Genomic DNA, 19582 nt, shown 5'->3' with positions numbered 1-19582 from the left:
TGCCAGATGCCTCTGCAGGATCTGCATCCCGCCCAAGCCCTGACTGAGGCACACTCAGACACACAGCACACCTCTGTGCTAATGAGGGGAAACAGCTGCCAGGCCCCCTGCTCTGTTCTGCTGTCCCTGGGGAGGGTGCAGCACAGAGGATATTCTGGCTGCTCCCTTGATCCCAGCATGGGACAGAGAGTGGCCTATGCTCAGTAGCCATGTCTACCAGAGGACAGCAGTCCCTGCGGCTGGAGGCAGAGTTGGGACTGTTTCAAAGCAGCACCAGGGGCCTCACTCACGACAAAGGCACAGGGAGCTGGATTGCATGCACTATGTTGGAAACTTCCCCAGCAGCTCTGTCTGGAATGTGGGCTTCCACATGACAGACAGCTAGGGCTAGACAACTAGGCAGAGCGCTGGGGTCTAGTCCTGAGTCCACCGCAGACAGATCTTGGGTAAGTCATGCTGCACCTCCGTGCCTCAGTTTCCCAGTGAACTGCAGAGCACTGGCCTGGTAGTGCCATTCTGCCCCTTGCTCCTTGCCACTGACTTGCTGTGAACTTGGGCAAGTCCCTTCCCCATCCCACTGTCCTTGCGATGCCTAACATGGGGAGGACACCCCGCAGCAAGGAGCAGTGGCCCCTGGGAATTGGTGAGCACCAAGCATTGCCTGGACCCCAAGACCAGCAGCGGAAACTCCCCCAGGCAGTTGGCCGCTCTGTTCCCGGCCACTTCCCCTTGGAAATAAAACCTCCCGCTGCAGCTGCTGCAATCGCTCAGCGCTTCCGAGCCAGCTCGCAGCAGCCTTCGTAGGGCTGTGCTGCCCACTAGGGATACGATAGGGGAACAACGCCCCATTGAGAATTTCCTCCTTTCCCCACCCCTCACTCCTCCTACGCGAACCAATCGGCTTGCCCCTGCCCGCCAGGCACCGCCCTCGTGCTTGCCGACTGCTGGTAAATAGCGGCCGCAGCAGCGGGCGGGCTCTGGGAAGGGCTGTGCCGGGGCACAATGCAGCCCCCGCTCGCTCCTCGGCTGCTCCGCAGCTAGGCTCCCGGCCGGGACGTGCCACAGGGCTCAGCCAGGAGGCGAGCCCTGACTCATGGAAGCTTTGGGCTCCAGGGACCCCAGCTCCGAGGCAGGAACTCAGATGTTCTCAGGAGGTGCCAGCAGTCCCAAGCCAGACCCTAGCCTGCATCTGCCCCTCTGCCAGGATCCCTAGAGCCAGCCAGGGCCCATGAGAGGCTGCCCTAATCCCCAGTGCAGCAGGACAGAGCTGGGCTGCTTTTCTTTAACTCTTTTCAAGCCTTGGACCTTTCCTTGGGACTCCTCTCCTGCCTGTGTGTCCTGGACTATTACAGAGTTGCCCAGCAGCTGAGAACACTCAAAACTCTCCTTACCAATCAGTGCTTCCTGGTTAACCGACACCGCAGCATGCTCACTCTAATGGTGCCTGGCAAGCCTTTGCTCAGGCCGGACTCACCCTAGGATAGCGCCTCTCCATGCTGCTAGGTGCTCAGCAGGACCCTACGGCCACATGATGAATGCACAGGCATTGGCCCACACTCTCTGGAAATATCTGGGAAAGCTGCTGGTGATCTTAGAGCTGTCTGTTCAAGGCAACTTCTTAAACACATCTGCCATCCCCCACAGATGCCCCCTTGTCTGCATATGCACCTCGGACCTTCTGAGCTGTGCCAAGCAAGGTCTCCAGCAGGTGCCAATTGCACTTCCTCCCACAGCTACCACCTTGGATCTCAGCCACAATGCCCTCTTCCAGCTTCACAACCATTGGCTGGCAGCCCTACCACGCCTCCAGGCCCTCCACATCAGTCACAATCGCATCATGGACCTCTCGCCACAGGCATTCCACAATGCCACAGGCCTGAGACACCTGGACATGTCCTCCAATTACCTGCATGCCATCAAGAAGTACTACTTTGAAGCGCTGGTGTGCCTAGAGGAGCTCCTGCTCTACAACAACTGGATTGTACAGGTAGATGAACAAGCCTTCCTCAGGCTAAGCAGCTTGCAGAAGGTCTACCTAAGTTGGAATAACCTAACCCAATTCCCCTTCAGCTCCATGCAGGGGCTTAGCCACCCTAACCTGACAACCCTGGACCTCTCCACCAATAACCTGAGCAGAATCCCCATCAAGGAGGTCACAGCCTTGCCTGTGTACATCAGAAATGGCTTGTACTTGCACAACAATCCAGTGAGGTGTGATTGCTCACTCTACCAGATGTTCAAGCAGTGGCAGCAGCGGCACCTCAGCTCAGTGCAGGATTTCCTAGAGGAACACACATGTATGGCATTTGACAACATGGCACGATCCTTAGTCAGGTTCCTCAAGTACAACAAGATCTTTGAGAACTGCTCCCTGAGTCAAGGCTCCCCTGGCACCTCAGACGTGCATGCCACAGTGCTCGTAGGAGATACTCTGCTAATCAACTGCAACACGAGCACGCATGACACATCTGCCACCTACATGTGGATATCGCCCCGCCACGAGCCCATCATGCACCCTGGAAATGGCAATCACACACTTGAAGTTTACCAAAACGGGAGCCTGAAGATCATCGCAGCCAAGCCTTGGCACTCTGGGGTGTACGTGTGCATGGCTATTGGCAAGCACCACCAGCTCAACAAGACGCACGAGGTCAACGTGACCATCCACTACCCCATGCTGGATGGGGAGTCCTTCAGCACTGGCCTCACAACCCTCCTCGGGTGCGTAGTGAGCCTCATGCTAGTCCTCATGTACCTGTACCTCACTCCATGTCACTGCTTCCAGTGCTGCAAGAAAGCCACTGCTCCTAGCCCTCCCCAGGAATGTAGTGCTCAATCCTCCATCCTGAGTACCACCCCCCCAGCCCCAGACGGGCCCAGCCGCAAGATCAGCACCAGCAAGCATGTGGTGTTCCTTGAGCCCATCAAGGAAGCGCACAATGGTAAGATCAGGCTGGCTGCCAAGGAGGACATCACTGACACCAAGAATCTCAAGTTCCTGCAGCTCAGGTCGGACTCAGAATCGGATAGTTCCATCTTCTCAGATACTCCCATCATGTCCTAGGAGGTAGGCGGGCTGGGGAGCAGAAATGGGGGGGTAGTCTCCCAGGAGACAAAATTAGTGTGTGTTGGGTCGCTAGCAGCCGCCGCTTGGGAGGGAGAAAGGGGCATCATGCTGAGATGCAATCTGCCGCGCAGAAGAGCTGCGTTTTCTTGTCCTTGTTATTCCTAGAGGGAGGATTATGATGCATCCTTATAAGGCTCCAGCTACTTCCAGGCTCAACTGCCACATTGTAAAACCCAGGGGAGAGAGAAGATAAGAATAGCCCCCATGACTACAGTCTGATGGCCTCAGCCTCTCCTCTTCATTGTGGTTAAAGGCAGGCAGGTCACCCCAAAAACAAAGCTGGCTTTTATGAGATCAAATGCTCTTTGAAGGATCACAAATGACTGTATCCTGTTCTGCACCACCCAGACAATATGGTGTAGCAGAGGGTTCTCCTCACTTTAGATTGTTGTCAATGGAACAGGGACAGTTTCTTCTGAGTGCTGTCCAGTGGCTGATTCAAGAGAAGCCCATTGGGTGGCTCCTGGCTCTAACTGAGCAGCCTGTCTAGCTAGGACTGCAGCTTTGACCTTCAGGATGATGCACATTGGCTAATTAACATCCTTACAGATTTGTCTTTCCAGAACGCCCTAGTGGTGGCACAAGACTGGGCAACCCTTCTGCCTCCCACCTCTATCTCCCCCCACCCCCCATATTCACATATCTAACACTGGATGCAGGGAAACATGCATGGCTGAGCCCTCCACTTCCAACCAGCCCCTGACTTCCTTGAATAGTGCACTGCAGGGTTTAGCACTCTCCTGGGCAAGGCTGAGCCCAGCTTGACCACTTGCCCTCTGGGCATGTACAGAGGGTACCGTAAGTGCTGGAGACTGTCAACTAGACATTTGCTTGACCTAGCTTAGTGAGTAGTTTGCTTTAATTACAAAGCCACATGGTCAGCCCAGTGTACTTGGCTTCTTTCCTAGTGAGAGCTCTCCTCCAGCCCATAGTCTCCAATAGCACTGGGGCACCTGCATTGCTACATTAGAATTCTGCTAGCTCAGGACAGTAGCAGCAGCAGCAAACAAGCCACTACAGGCTGTATGCCCTAGAGAAGGAGAGCAGCATGCTACATCCCCAGAGCACAGGAGTAAGGAGAACATATTCTTGGCACAGGCTAATGCTGCCTATTACGTACAACTAACCCACTGCCAGCTCCTTCAACCAGCTGGCCCTAGAATTAGGGAAGTGCTCCCTAGCTTGTGTGGGGTCCGGTCCTAGTGAGGAGGCAAATTTCACTGGGATCATCACTGGACAAAGCCATTCAGTGAAGTAAACAATGCAATTACTCTCCACCTCTGCTACACATAAGCAGCTGTAAGCAATTGAGTTTAGGAATGTAATAGATGATGACTGCGCATGGTGTGATACTAATGACCCAACCCTGCACTGTTCTATGCTCCCCCTGTAACAGAGAAGGAGCAGTTGCTACACGCACCATCATCTCCCTGGGCACGGCAGACCTGCTGCTAGGCTGTTTAGAGAATAACCCAATAGTGTATCCAGGATTGGGACTAAAGCCATCTCTCACTTTCTTGCAACATAAATTCTCTAGCTACATTGGAATAAAAAATGCTTATTTTTTTAAACTCAACTTGGTCCAAGAGTCTCTTTGCCCTTGTGTGGGGCCTGGAGTGGAGCCCACCTCAGCCTGTCCCCTCTGCCCTGATATCTGTCAGCAGGACAAACCTCTCCACTCAGGACCACTGCCCACATCCTGTCCTAAGAGGGGCTGGCATTCCTGCTGCCCCTGATGGCAGCACCTGGCCAGATGTTGAGGCTGCTATCAGATGAGATTTAGATTTGCCTTCAAGCAGTAGGGGTGTCAGTGGGCAAAGCCAGAGCTGTTCAAAAGGGAGCCCGCTGCACGAGCAGCACACAGACAGGCACCGGCCAGGTTAACAGAGCATGGCTCTGCAGAGCAGGCAGGAGCAGGGGAAGTAGGTGAATGGGAACCCTGTTGCACTGGCCAGTCCTAGGAGGTTGCATGGAGAGTTATGCAGAGCAGGAACAGCCTTTTCCACAGCAGGCTCCAGCAGCCTGTCTCTCCATGGACTTTGATGGCACACCCAGACATTCAGTGAGCTGCATTAAAATGCCCATGCAGAAGTGATACAGCCTGGCACAGCTAAGAGGCTGTGAACCAAGCATCTGTCAGTGGCTCAGCCTGGCCTGGATGCAGGCACCCTGGTGCTGCAAGCACAGGAGCCAGTGCTGGCCTGCCTGGCACATGCCTGGGCACCCAGCTGAGATAAAAGATAAATAATAAGATAATAATTGGAGATATACTTGATGTCTGTAGTATGTAAGGTCTTGGAAAAAATTTTAAAGGAGAAAGTAGTTAAGGACATTGAGGTCAATGGTAATTGGGACGAATTGCAACATGGATTTACTAAAGGTAGATCGTGCCAAACCAACCTGATCTCCTTCTTGAGAAGGTGACAGATTACTTAGATAAAGGAAATGCCAGTAGATCTAATTACTCTTTCAGTAAGGCATTTGACACGGTTCCACATGGGGAACTGTAGTTAATTTGGAAAAGATGGGGATGAATATGAAAGGTAAGGTGGATAAGGAACTGGTATAGGGAGACTCCACGCGGTCTATGAAGGTGAACTGTCAGGAGGTACTAGTGGAGTCCCTCAAGGATCGGTTTGGTGACCAATCTTATTTAACCTTTTTATTACTGACCTTGGCACAAAGAGCGGGAATGTGCTAATAAAGTTTGCGGATGACACAAAGCTGGGGGTATTGCTAACACGGAGAAGGACCGGATACTATACAGGAAGATCTGGACCACCTTGAAAACCGGAGTAATAGTAATAGGAGAAATTATAATAGTTGAAAGGCAAGTCCTGCCTTAGGGATTAATAATAAGAATTTTAGATATACATTGGGACCCAACAGTTGGAAGCAACAGAGGAGGAGAAGGACCTTGGGGTATTGGTGATAGCAGGATGTCTATGAGCCGCCATGGATGATGGCCGTTAAAAAGCAAATGCGGTTTAGAGCACAGGCGAAGTATTTCTAGCAAAGATAAGAGGTTTAGTCCGTCTATATAAGGCCGCTGTGGAGACCCCACCGGAATATTGGGGCTTCTGGTGTCCCATGTTAAGAAGGATGAATTCAAAACTGGAACAGGTTTCAGAGACGGCTACTAGATGCATCCGAGAATGGAAAACCTGCCTTATGAAAGGAACTCAAGAGCTTGGCCTTGTTGCCTGGCCAAAAAGTAAGCTTGAGGGGGGATATGCATTGCTCTATATTAAATATATCAGGGGGATTTACACGTTAGGAGGAGAGGAATTATTTTAAGCTTACTACTAATGTAGACACAGGACAAAATGGTACAAAACTGGATATTAGGAAGTTTAGACTTGAATTAAGGGCACGAAGTTCTAACCCATAGGGGAGTTGAAGTTCTGGAACAGCCTTCCGAGCGAAGTAGTGGGGGCCAAAAGGACTTATCTGGCTTTACCAAGCTTGATAAGTATAATGCGAGGGGGGATGATATGATGGGATAGTTTAATCTGGCAACTGATCTTGGACATATATAGGGCAGATAGAGTCGGCTCAATGGTCTGTGAGGAGATGGTTGGGATGGATGGGATCTGAGTTACTGCAGAGAATCTTCCTGGGGTACGTGGCTGTGTGGTCATTGCCCACAATGCCCAGCGTTTACTGATCGCCAATTGGGATTCGTGTCGGGAAGGAATTTTCCTACAGCGGCGGATTGGTAGGGGGCCCTGAGGTTTTTCGCCTTCTTCTGCAGCGTGGGGCATGGGTCACTTGCTGGTGGATTCTCTGCAGCTTGAGGTCTTCAAACCACAATTTTGAGGACTTCAATAACTCAGTCATGGGTTCGGGGTTGTTATAAAAGTGGATGGGTAGGGTTCTGTGGCCTGCTTTGTGCAGGAGGTCAGACTAGATGACCATATTGGTCCCTTCTGACCTGCGAGTCTATGAGTCCTAGAACTGGAGATCATTGAGTTGACTTGAAAGATCATTGGGTCCAGTCCCCTGCCTTCACTAGCAGGACCAATTTTTTGCCCTGATCCCTAAGTGGCCCCCTCAAGGACTGAACTCACAACCCTAGGTTTAGCAGGCCAATGCTCAAACCACTGAGCTATCCCTCCTCCAAGAGAAGCAGCAGCACATCTCACAGAGTAACTGCATGCAGCTCAAGCCAGCTGGTCCCAGCAGAGGTCAGCCTGGCCCTGGGGAGAAGCTAATAGAGCTGTGGCTCGGAGCAGCATGAGGGACAGGCTCCCACTGCCCCAGAAAGCCCCACACGCAGTGCTGGCTCACAGCTCTGCTCCCAGCCTTGTCCCTCCCTAGACATGGGATCTGGCTCTGAACTCGGCAGGCAGGCAGGAGCAGCACAACCACTGGGGGTGAGGCAAGGGAGAGCTCTGGGTCAGGTGCATGATGGTGGCGAGGGATCCCTCACTTACAGTCCCCAGGCTGGCAGTTTCTAACAGCTCCACCACTGAACGCAAATACCCAGATCTCAGGCAGTTCGGCACCACTTCACACCCCACCCTTGCCAGCGGGACTCTGGTGCTCAGCCCCAAGTGCAGGTACTGGGCAGCTGCACAGCAGCTGGGGTGGGGCTCAGTGGCTCTGGGATCTCAGTCCAGCTCCACAAGGACCTGGACTCGCACTCAGCAGAGTCAACCAATCTCTGCAGAGCTGGGAGAGTCCCTGAGGCAGAAGTACATGCAGGGGTAAGGGGCGGAGGAGGTACACACTGCAGCCCCCTTTGTCTGGGAGTGGGAATACAGCCTCTGAGCTGCCAACCCCAGCTCTCACCCGCCCACTGCCCCTGCAGGAGGGGAACTCCCATACCACAGAGCCCAGGCAACCTGCAAGGGTAGAGGGGCTATACCAGAGGCCCATTAGGGCAGCCTCTACCAGGATTCAGGACCTAAGGAGCTTGTGGAGAGCCTGGTGATGGCTCTCTCCCCAGGAGCAGGGGGCAGCAGGGGTGTCTACACCCCCCAGAGCCCTGCTGGTGGGAACCAGAGGCAGCTCTTAGGGGGCAAGGGGAGAAGAGCCAACACCAAACCTGTCTCAGCACACCCTGGGAGCTGGGGACTCTCCAGGTGAACCCTTCTGCCCATGGCACCAAGGCTTCCCTGCTGAGGGGGCTGGAAAACGGAGGCCTCCCTGGGGGCTGAGCAGCCCTAGGAGTGCCCCCCAGCTCCCTCTGCTCCCAGCCCCAGGAGAGCAGTGCCCCCGCCCCCCCCAGGGACCAACAAACACAACACAACCACTTCACTCTCCTCAATGCCCCCCCCCAACAGCACCCTGAGCCTTCTGCCCCATCACTCCCCAACACCACCCTGAGCCCTCTGCCCCATCACTCCCCACCCCTCTACAACACTACCCCGAGCCCCCGCCCCATCCCTCCACAAAATCCCCAACCCCCTTCAACACCACCCTGAGCCCCACCAACATACTCCCATCCTCCCTCAACAGCCTGAGCCCCCTGCCGCATCACTCCCCCAACCTTCTCCACCCCATCCCCCCACAATATCCCCATCCCCCTACAATTCCACCAAGCCCCCACCTCATCACTCCCCCAACACACCCCACCTCCCACAATACCCCCATTCCCTCACAATTCCACTGTGCCCCACGCCCTGTCCTCCCACAATACCCCCATCCCCCTTCAACACCATTCTGAGCGCCTGCCCCATCCTCTACCCCACCCTGTGCCCCAACCCATTGCTCCGTAACACCCCCAGCACCCCATCCCTCTTCATCACCCCATGCTTCCTACCCCATCCTTCCCCCCTAACACCGTGCACCCCATCCCTCCCCAACGCATAACCCCTCTCCTGCATACCCACCCACGAATGCACGGTCTTGGGGTCAAGACACTCGAGCAGGCCCCCCAGTGTGCTGGGTCCCCCATGCCCCACCCACAGCAGCTTCTGGGCCACAGGGCCAGTTACACTCCAGCTTCTCCAGCTGCAGAGTGCTCTGGCACCTGGCATAGGTGCCCTGAGCTGCCACCTCTCCCCCACAGGCAGGCCACCCCCTATCCCCAAGTCCTGCCTGTCTACGCTGTTTCCCAAGTGGCATGCTAACCCGGAGCCCAGCCCCCTCATGCTGGGGAAGCGTGTCCCCGGGGAACTCTCTCCAGGGTTCACATTCACAGCCATGTCAACAAGCCTCGTCCCTTGCAGGGTGCGAAACACCCCATCCTGCTCTGGACCCCAGACACCTTCTGGGAGCTGTGTCCAGGACGTGACAAGCTACATGCACCTGAACGCCTGCTTCCCAAACCCAAGGGCCCTGTCTGGTCTCATTAGCACTCTGCTGCTGCTGGCTGACAGGCTCGTCCCCACACACACAGCTGGCCAGAGGTGTGCGCACATGGATGCTGCATGAAAGACAGCCACGGTGTCAGCGGCTCTCAGTGCCAGCACACGCAGCATGGGGAATGGTCAAATGTGGCCATGCAGCACAGACCCTCAGGAGAGCCAGGGGGCCTCACCTCCACTCCAGCCACAGCTGGGGAAAGGGGCAATCAGAGAATCACAGAATTTCAGCGTTGGAAGGGACCTCTGCTCAAAGCAGGACCAATCCCCAACTAAAGCATCCCAGCTACGGCTTTGTCAAGTTTGACCTTAAAAACCTCTAAGGAAGGAGATTCCACCACCTCTCTAGGTAACCCGTTCCAGTGCTTCACCACCCTCCTAGTGAAGAAGTTTTTCCTAATATTCAATCTAAATCTCCCCCACTGCAACTTGAGACCATTACTCCTGCACACAGGCAGGGAGTGCACAGAGGTTGTACTGTCCCTGGGGCTCTCATGTTCGGGAGAGGGAATTTTCACTCACCCCAGTATCCGGAAGCCCTTCCACCCTTGTGTATTTCAGATGCCCAGACGTAACTCCTACTGTGAGTGCCTGGCCAGGGGTGCTGCAGGGCCCTGGAGGGGTGTAGATAGGAAGGCTGGGTTCATGCTTGAAGCCTTCGTGGAGCTTTGCACGGCAATCAGCCAGTTACTGACATCGGGCAGCATCTTGCACAGCACTCAGCTTCTTCCCTGACAGTCCATTCAGCCTCACCCAGCAACCCAACGGGACAGATGGAAACACTGAAGTATAGACTTGGTTAACTGCAGTGACTCCATATCAGAGCCAGGAATAGAACTTAGCGCCATCCCCCCACGACCATCCTGCTTGCTGCAGGGAAGCTCAGAGACCAACAGCAGCAACCAGACCCCAGAAAGAGTTGGGGGTGGGAAATCTCTGCTAGGATTCCTCCCCCACTGGTTTCTAAACTTGGCACCTCCCATCGACACTTAGAATGCCCATGCACCAGACAGCACGGCGGAGCTCAGGTGCTCCTGCACCTCCACCCTGCAACAGCAGACACAGGGAGACCTGGGATGCAGCCCAGCCTCACTCTGACCACCAACTCATTTTATAGTTGTTCTGGGTTTGTTGACACAGCACCTAAGGCTGGCCCATGCCAGCTGACTCAGACTGCAGGGCTGTAAAACTGCAGTGTAGACATTCAGACTTGGGTTGTTTCACGGTGCAAGTGCTGGGAGGGAGGGGGGAGAAGCAGGACGCGGCAGCCTGCTCAACGGAGGAGGCGGAGGTGAGCTGGGAGGCAGGGAGCTGCCAGTGGGTGCTCTGCACTCACCAGTTTTTCCCAATGGGTGCTCCAGGGCTGGCACCTATGGGAGATAGCACCCATAGGCTGGAGCCCAGGCTGCGGGACCCTCCCCCAGCAGGGTCCCAGAGACCAGGCTCCCATCCAAGCCTGCATGTCTACACCACTGTTTTGCAGCCCAAGCCCCAGTCAGGTGTAGACAGACACTGTTTTCTCATGGGAAGGCAGTGGGCAGCTAGGGGATGAGCACAGCACATGGCAGCGAGGCAGGCTGCAGGAAGGGAACAGCAACATGAGAAGTACGTGTGCTGGGATCAGCTGCTCCTTGCTCACAGCTGTACCAATATTAGCTACCTCCCTACAATGAGCTATTTTATTCATGGACCTTTCCCGACCCCACACCGGGCATTCATCTAAGAGATGGACCATGCCATGACCAAGTGTGGGAAACTCTGGTCTGAGTAGGGCCAGCCACCCTGAGAGCTTGGCTTGGGGGAAGCCAGCTGTGTGCCCGTGCACTATCATACAGAAAGGTCTAAGGCTGGGGCTAACTCGTTCCCACGGCACTGGGGCACAGGCTAGCCTCAGCCTCCATCCCCTCCTGGAAACAATCCTAGGCATGCCTGGGGCATGAGATGGCCAGTCAGAGAATGGTGGCACAGGACCGCATGCAACCAGGGGACGAATGCGCTGGGAGGAGCCAAGGGCAGCCTGGATGCAGGGCATAGTCCAGGAGGAGCTGTCTCCAGCGCCACGGGCCAAGGCAGGGGCCGAGCTCATGCTAGTCCTTGCTGCCATGGTCAGTGGAATGGCCAGCACAGCCCAGCATTGACGGCCAAGTCCTGGCAGAAAGGCTCTTACTCTACGTCAGTCAGACATGGTGCCCACCCAGGTCCAGCACGAGGGGTGGGAGGATCTGCCAGGGCAGCCAGGAGAGCAGATTAGGGGAACAAGAATCCCACAGCAGATGCCCTCTCCCTACTCTCAGCACAGTGCACAGGCGACATGTCTTAGTCCTGACTGTTCTGTTGCCGGGAGGGGGGAGGAGAGCACTTTGCAGTTCTGTGAGGTGGAGAGGACTCACCCTGCCTCCTGCCCAACAAGGCTTTGTTCCGGTTTGTGCTTTCCCTGTGCTCTGATCTCACAGGTGCTCCTTGGAGGAGCAGAGAACTGAGGTGGAAATCCCTGCAGCCTACGCAAGGAAACAGCTGCCTCCCAGGCAGTGGAGTTAAATGGGTGAGAAGAATGCAGACAAGAATCCCTCCCCCTCTCCAGTAATGTGATCTCACTGCCTGCCCCCCACTCCACCCCGCATCTGGCTGGGCAGAGCAGGGCCGGGCCAGCCATGGAAGAAACAAGGAGACCAACATTGTTTCAGTCACACACACACATCCATCAGGCCACCCTCCCATATCACAGGCCCCTTGCATTACTGATGAGCGCATCAGCTTTAACCCTCTGATCAGGCACTGCCCTCAGCCTGTAAGGAGGCAGCACAGTGCAGGGTACCAGGCTCACATCCCTGCAGGATTACAGGGAGAGCCAAACTCCCCCACTCCTGCCTCAGGGAGCCTGGCCTGGCAGCGATGCAGGGCTGTGCCTTGAGGAAGAGCCCAAAAGGCAGGACAACTCATGGAGCAGGGCAGAGCGCTGCAGCCTGCTGCCCCATGGGAGCGTTCACTTTAGGCTCTGACCAGCCATTCCCTCCTTACAGCAGCCCAGTGCCAGCCTGGCTGGTCCAGGGGGCTCTCTGAAGCTGGCTGTGCACAGGAAAGCCCTGCTACGATTGCATAGCTGCCTCCCTCAGGGAAGGCCCAAGTGGCAGGGGGTCCAGCACCCACACTGCCTCTGCCTCAGCTCCTGCGGGGAGGAGGGGGGTACTCAGAGCACAGAGGCTCATTGAAGCCACTCAGATCTCTTAGAAGGGATCAGACTATCAAAGACCACCACAGCCTTGGACCCAGCCTCCCTGCTGAGGGCTTTCCCCACGGAACGCACCATCCTCTCTCAGCAAACCCACTCAAGGCCCTGATCAGGTGGCTGGGAGCAGCCTGCTGAGCCTCCCAGGGGCTGGCATGTCGGGTCCTAGCTGCTAGGTTACTATGGTACATTGGGAGCTGCCACCCCTGGCTGTGCTCTAGGGGAGCACACAGGACCACTGAGCTACTGCTGCTGTGTGGGCTGCATCCATGACGCACAGGGCTGTGCCCCATTCAGCCTGTCCTTGGGCAGACAACACAGCCGGGCTGTGTACAGCAATGCAGGGTATCAAACTTGCCCTGAGTCCATGCAAAGTTCTGCCAGGCCTACACTTGCCAAAAAACTGCCAACACAGCCTGGATCCCTGCTCCTGCCACTCTACTAGTTCCAGCACGTGCATGATTGGGAGAGACAGGCCCTGAGCTACCTCCTCTGAGCCCTGCACAGCTCAGCTGGCCAAGTGGCTCTGGACCCACTCAGTTAGTGGGATGCCAGCACAGAGGAGCAGAGAATGGGACGCGGGCACTGAGGCTAACACACCTCCCAATGTCAGCAGGTGTTGGGCACTACTCATTTCCCTGTCTCAACAGGGCCTTTGGCTGAGCCATATGGGTCCTGATCTTCACCAAGCACTTACTGCTCTTGCTACAAACCAAAAGACAGCTGGGTCGCCAGCAGGTTACTAGAGGAAACTACTCCTGACTGGCATTTACAGAACACTTGCCACTCTCCCATGACTCAGTAACCTCAGCACCACCAGGGACTACAGCCAGGCTGATGCTAGAGCCATCACCCAAAGACCAAGGGAGCAGCTCAGTTCCTGGCTAGCCCATTTGCAGAGCCCCGGCAGGGCTGGCGCCCACAGCACATTACTTCAGGCTGGGGCCAGGCTAGTTTTAGGGGCATTTACTCCACAACCTGTTCAGACATGTGCCTTGTGCACTGATTGTCCATGTGGGATCCCCATCCTATAAGGAATGAATCTGTAACTAGGGTTACGTTGCGGATGGGTGGAAGAAAAGGAACTCCTTCTCACAGCTGATCTGTTTTCATCCACCATATGAGAGGCTCTGACTTTTGGTGGGACTGTTACCTTGTCATTCATGTTGTCCTTGTTGTGTGTGTAAACGGACCAAAGCCAGGCCTGTAGGCAACAAAGGTGGAGTCTGGCAAACCGTGTCACATATGTACATGCTTCCACACAGCCTAGTAGGAAAAAGCAGATCCTGATTGTGGCAAGAGGTCAGAGGGTGACTTGGTTTATCAGACCATTCACAGCCTGAACTCTGTCTATAGGCAGGTAGGCTTCTCCTAAGGATCTCTCTAGGGTCACTCCTATGAAATCTACAGTCCTCAGAGTCAAAGTGAGAATTTCTTTGTTTACACAGATCCTCAGTGATCACAGAAGGTGGAGCAAGAGCAGGATAGACAACTAGGCCACCTGGTTTGAGCTGCCCATTAGTAGCCAATAGTCCACATACAGCAAAACGGTGCAGCCATTGCATCTCATCTGGGCTGCCACCATTGAGAATACTCTTGCAAAGATCCTAAGTGCTGTTGTCAGCCCAGATGGGAGTGCTCTGAACTGGCAGCACTCTTGCCTTATCATGAATCTGAGAAACCGTCTGTGAGACAAGTGAAAATCCACTTGAAAGTAAGGATCTTTCATGTTGAGAGCCACAAACTGCAAGGAGGGAATTACAGATGCCAAAGTTGCCATGCAAAATTTTGATTTGTGAATAAAGACTTATGGCATAGATCAAGAATTGGTCTCTAGCCTCTATTTTTGGGAGAACTCAAATATGGGGAGTAGAACTCCTTCCCTTGATGTTGGAGTGACACCTGCTCTACCGCCTAACTCTGAAAGAAGAAGACCCCACCTCCTGATTAAGGATGTCCTTGTGAGAGTGTTCCTTGTGAAGGGGCGGGGAAGGGAGTTTGTGGCGAGAAGGTGAGAAACTCAATTGCTGGCATATACAATTAAATAGGTTATAGAGGATTTTTTTAAACTAAGGGCTGGGGAAAAGCTGACTGGTGTAGAGCAGTACATGGTTTGGGCAGAGCCATCCCTTAGTGATTAATTTATTAAAGGGGGAAATTCTATATCCTAGTAAAGAGTGTATGAAAAAAGTAGTAAAATACAGGTAGGAGTTAGCGAGGAACAGCCAGATGAAACAGTGTCCCATTTAAATATAACACACGAAGGCAAGCAACTGAATGTTGACAAAATATACAAGTGCTTATACAGAAATGCTAGAACTCTAAATACTAAGATGGCTGAACTACAGTACTTGGCATTACATAAGGATACTGATGTAACAGGCATCACAGAAACTTGGTGGAATGAGGATAGTCAATGGGACATGGTAATATAGGGTATAATATATACAAGAATGAGAGTAGGTTGTGCTGATGGGAAAGTGGCACTGTATGTGAAAGAAAGCCTATAAAAGCAAAAATTGAAACAATATGGGAGTTCAACTATCTTTACATTGACTGGGTAAATGTTATCTGCAGAGAGAAGTTTCAAGGCACCATCAACGACTGCTTCTTGGAGCAGCTAGTCCTGGAACCCACAAGAGGAGAGGCAATTCTTGATTTAATCCTAACTGGAACACGGATCTAGTCCAAGAGGTAACTATAGCAGAACCCTCCACGAGTAATAGTGACCACATGTAATTAAAATTTAACATCCCAGTAGAGGGGATAATACCAAAAAACCCAAAGACAGTAACATTTAACTTTAAAAAGGGAAACCACATAAAAATGAGGACATTCATTGGATGGGAATTAAAAGGAGTTGTCACAAGTCTTAATGCCTGCAGGTAGCATGGGTACTAATTAAAACACCATAATAAAGGAACAGACTAAAAGACTAAGAGGAACATAAGAATGCCACCATGGCTAAAACAGCATAGTAATGGAGGCCAGGTAAAAAGGCAACCTTTAAAATTTGGAAGACAAAACCTAGTGAGGAGAACAGGAAAAGACGGTTACTCAACCTTTGTAACTGTTGTTCTTCGAGATGTGTTGTTCGTATCCATTCCAGTTAGTTGCGCGCGCGCCGCGTGCACGTTCATCAGAGATTTTTACCCTAGCAACACTCGGTGGGCCGGCAGGGCACCCCTTGGAGTGGCGCCGCTATGGTGCCGGATATATACCCCTGCCGGCCCCGCCGCTCCTCAGTTCCTTCTTGCCGGCTACTCCGACAGTGGGGAAGGAGGGCGGTGTGGGAATGGATATGAGCAACACATCTCAAAGAACAACAGTTACAAAGGTGAGTAACCGTCTTTTCTTCTTCAAGTGCTTGCTCATATCCATTCCAGTTAGGTGATTCCCAAGCCTTACCTAGGCGGTGGGGTCGGAGCGAGACGTTGCGGAATGTAAGATCGCTGAGCCAAAGGTGGCATCGTCTCTCGATTGCTCGACCAGCGCATAGTGGGATGCAAAAGTATGGACGGAAGACCAGGTAGCTGCGCGGCATATTTCCTGGATGGGAACATGGGCCAGGAAAGCGGCGGATGAGGCTTGAGCCCGAGTAGAGTGGGCGGTGAGATGGCCAATCGGACGCGGGCCAAGTCGTAGCACGTCCGGATACAGGACGTTACCCATGATGAGAGCCTCTGGGAAGAGATAGGCATGCCTTTCATACGCTCCGCGACCACTATAAATAGCTGGGCGAACGTCTGAAAGGTTTAGTCCTCTGAATGTAAAAGGCGAGGGCCCGGCGGACATCCAGGGTATGTAGTTGTTGGTCCCGGCGCGATGCGTGCGGCTTCGGGAAGAAGACCAGTAGAAAAATGTCTTGATTAATGTGGAAGGCAGAGACCACCTTGGAAGGAAAGCCGGGTGCAGTCGTAGCTGTACCTTGTCCTTGTGGAAGATCGTATACAGGGGTCTACCATCAAAGCACGAAGCTCCGATACTCGTCTGGCGAGGTGATAGCGACAAGGAAGGCCGTCTTCCAGGACAGGTACAGCAAGCGAGCAAGTGGCTAACGGCTCAAAGGGAGGGGCATGAGCCTAGCTAATACAAGGTTGAGATCCCAGGTAGGGGAAGGGTGCTTAACGGAAGGGTAGAGTCGTTCCAAGCCCTTAAAGGAACCTGGAAACTATAGGGTGAGAGAAGGTCGAACTGCCCGATTCCCCAGGATGGAAGGTGGAGATCGGCGGCCAGATGCACCCTTATCGAAGAGAGCGCCAGGCCTTGTCTTCCTTGAGGTACCATAAGTAGTCCAAGATAATAGGGACCGATACGGCTTCGGAATAAGGTTACGCTGGGCACACCAATGGAGAATCGTTTCCACTTGGCGAGATATGTCGCTCGCGTGGAAGGCTTTCTGCTTCCGCAGGAGGACCTGTTGCACCGGGGTGGAACAGCGCAATTTGGATTGGTTTAACCAGACAGCAGCCACGCTGTCAGGTGTGAGGGACTGTAGGTCGGGTGGTGAAGTCTGCCGAAGTCCCTGTGTTATAAGATCCGGGTAGAGTGGCAGAGGGTATCAGGTCCGTTAGAGATAGGTCGAGCAGCATGGTGTACCAGTGCTGCCTCGGCCATGCCGGAGCGATCAGGATTAGCCTGTCCTGTCCCTGCGGAGCTTGAGCAGGACTCTGTGGACTAGGGGAAGGGCGGAAAGGCATAAAGTAGATGACCTTCCCAGGGGATTAGGAAACATGTCCGAGAGGGAGCATCCCTGCAGGGAGCAGAACACCTGGCATTTCCTGTTCTCCCTGGAGGCAAAGAGGTCTATCTGGGGAAAGCCCCACTTCCGGAATACAGAAAGGGGATGTCCGGACGGATGGACAATTCGTGGACAGGAAGGACCTGCTCAGGTGATCCGCGAGAGAGTTCCGGACTCCCGGGAGAAGGAGGCTACCAGGTCTATCGAGTGGGCTATACAGAAGTCCCACAGTCGCATGCCTCTTGACAAAGGGGGAAGACCGCATCCTCCTTGCTTGTTATGTAATACATGGCCGTTGTGTTGTCGTGAAAATTGCAACACAACGGCCCTGTAGATGCTGCTGGAAGGTCTGGCACGCCAGTCGGACCGCTCTCAGTTCGCGGAACATTGATGTGAAGTGCCAGCTCTTGAAAGGACCAAAGGCCCTGGGTGCGAAGGTGCCCTAAGTGCGCACCCCAGCCGAGAGAGGAAGCGGTCTGTTGTCAGAGCATCGAGGCTGTGTGGACGGATGGAACGGACGACCAGCACACACCAGGGAGGGCGTCAGCCACCAGTTGAGGGAGCCCAGCACACTTGGTGGGATCGTGATTATCATGTCTATGGCATCCCTGCGTGGACGACAGACTGAGGGAGCCAAGTCTGAAGAGGACGCATGCGCAGTCTTGCGTGCTTCGTCACGAAAGTGCACGCAGCCATGTGACCGAGTAGGGCGAGGCTGGTGCAGACAGAGGTTGTGGGAAGCTTTGTAGTCGCTGTATGAGGGACTATAGCCTGAAACCTCTGTGGGGGTAAGCTGGCTGTTGCAAGAGTTGGAGTCCAGCATGGCCCCTATGAACTCTATCCTCTGCGTAGGAAGCAGAATGGATTTGTCCAGATTGATAATCAGGCCTAGATGGGTGAATAGGTCCTTGATGACGTTTACATGTGCGGTGACCTGAGCCTCGGAGGTCCCTCGAATAAGCCAGTCGTCGAGATATGGGAAAACATGTATTTTGACGACGGCGGAGGGAGGCGGCGGACTACCGCCATACATTTCGTGAATACCCGAGGGGCCGAGGAGAGGCCAAAGGGAAGGACCGAAAATTTGTAATGTGTTGACGATTCACCACAAAGCGTAGGTACCTTCACGTCTGTGCGGAGGGTAATCGCAATGTGGAAATATGGTCCTCATGTCGCGAGCAGCGCGTACCAATCTCCGGATCCAGGGAAGGGATGAAGTTTCCCAGGACACCATGCGGAACTTGAACTTTCTGATGAATTTGTTCAGTCCTCGCAGGTCCAGGATAGGCCGAGGCCCCCTTTTGCCTTGGGAATTAGGAAATATCTGGAATAGAACCCTTTGCCCCTTAATTCCTCTGGAACTCCTCTATAGCTCCCATCGCAAGGAGCCTCAAACTCCTGCAGAAGGGAGTTGCTCGTGAGAGGGTTCCCTGAAGAGGGACGAGGAGGGGGGGTGGGAAGGAGGGGGGTTGAAACAAACTGAAGACGGTAGCCACACTCCACCGTGCGGAGGACCCAACGGTCCGATGTTAGCTGGACCATGCAGGGAGGATGCAGCAAGGCAGTTGGCGAACTGAAAAGGATCCTGGGAGATAATTGGTACGTGCTCTCGGGCGCACCCTCAAAAGTTTGGCTTCAGTCCTGCCGGTGGCTTGGTGGGGACCGAGTTGTTACCCCTGAGGCCAGACTGTCGTCTGCGAGAGTACGACCTCGCCTTCTGGTGAAGTCCTGCTTGGTCGACGGGGGGTAGGGGCGCTGAGGTTGGGACCTGGAAAGATCGTTTTGAGTCTGCAGCGTATGCATTCCCATTGCGAATGCATAATTACGTCATTGTCCTTTCAGACTCTGAAGCCGAGGGTCCGTCTTCTGGGAAAAGAGGCCCTGGCCATCAAAGGTAGGTCCTGTATGGTATACTGTAGTTCAGGGGCAGACCTGACGCCTGCAGCCACGATATACGCCGCATGGCAATCCCAGAGGTGACGGTTCTAGCTGCCGAATCAGCAGCATCTAGCGAGGCTGGAGGGAGGTCCGCGCAACTTTTTCCCTTCCTCCAGGAGAGCTGTGAATTCCTGGCGTGGGAGTCCTGCGGGACGAGCTCTATAAACTTCCTTACTACTGCCTCCAGGTGTTATAGTTGTACCTACTCAGGAGGGCTTGCTGGTTCGCCACCCTGAGTT

General features: G+C 54.0%; 1 protein-coding gene across 4 annotated transcripts in view; it reads right to left on the bottom strand.

Moving 5' to 3' along the window:
• The window catches only part of RNF123 (ring finger protein 123), a 143741-nt gene that overhangs the window by 26363 nt on the left and 97796 nt on the right, over nucleotides 1-19582 (bottom strand). Inside the window, exon 37 of one of the 4 annotated variants that reach the window (XM_075072955.1) lies at nucleotides 2192-2281. The exons of 2 other annotated variants lie outside the window; for them this stretch is intronic. In XM_075072955.1, coding sequence (XP_074929056.1) covers nucleotides 2227-2281 — 55 coding nt within the window. In that variant the 3' untranslated portion in view covers nucleotides 2192-2226. Of the gene's footprint in view, nucleotides 1-2191; nucleotides 2282-9937; nucleotides 10053-19582 lie in introns of those variants that run through there. One more of the 4 variants, XM_075072954.1, reaches the window with a different exon arrangement.

Source organism: Chelonoidis abingdonii, chromosome 16 (assembly GCF_003597395.2).
Source record: "Chelonoidis abingdonii isolate Lonesome George chromosome 16, CheloAbing_2.0, whole genome shotgun sequence".
In the NCBI taxonomy this organism is placed as follows: domain Eukaryota; kingdom Metazoa; phylum Chordata; order Testudines; family Testudinidae; genus Chelonoidis; species Chelonoidis abingdonii.
The sequence above is the reverse complement of the archived record's forward strand: the minus strand, read 5'-3'. Positions and strand labels throughout refer to the sequence as shown.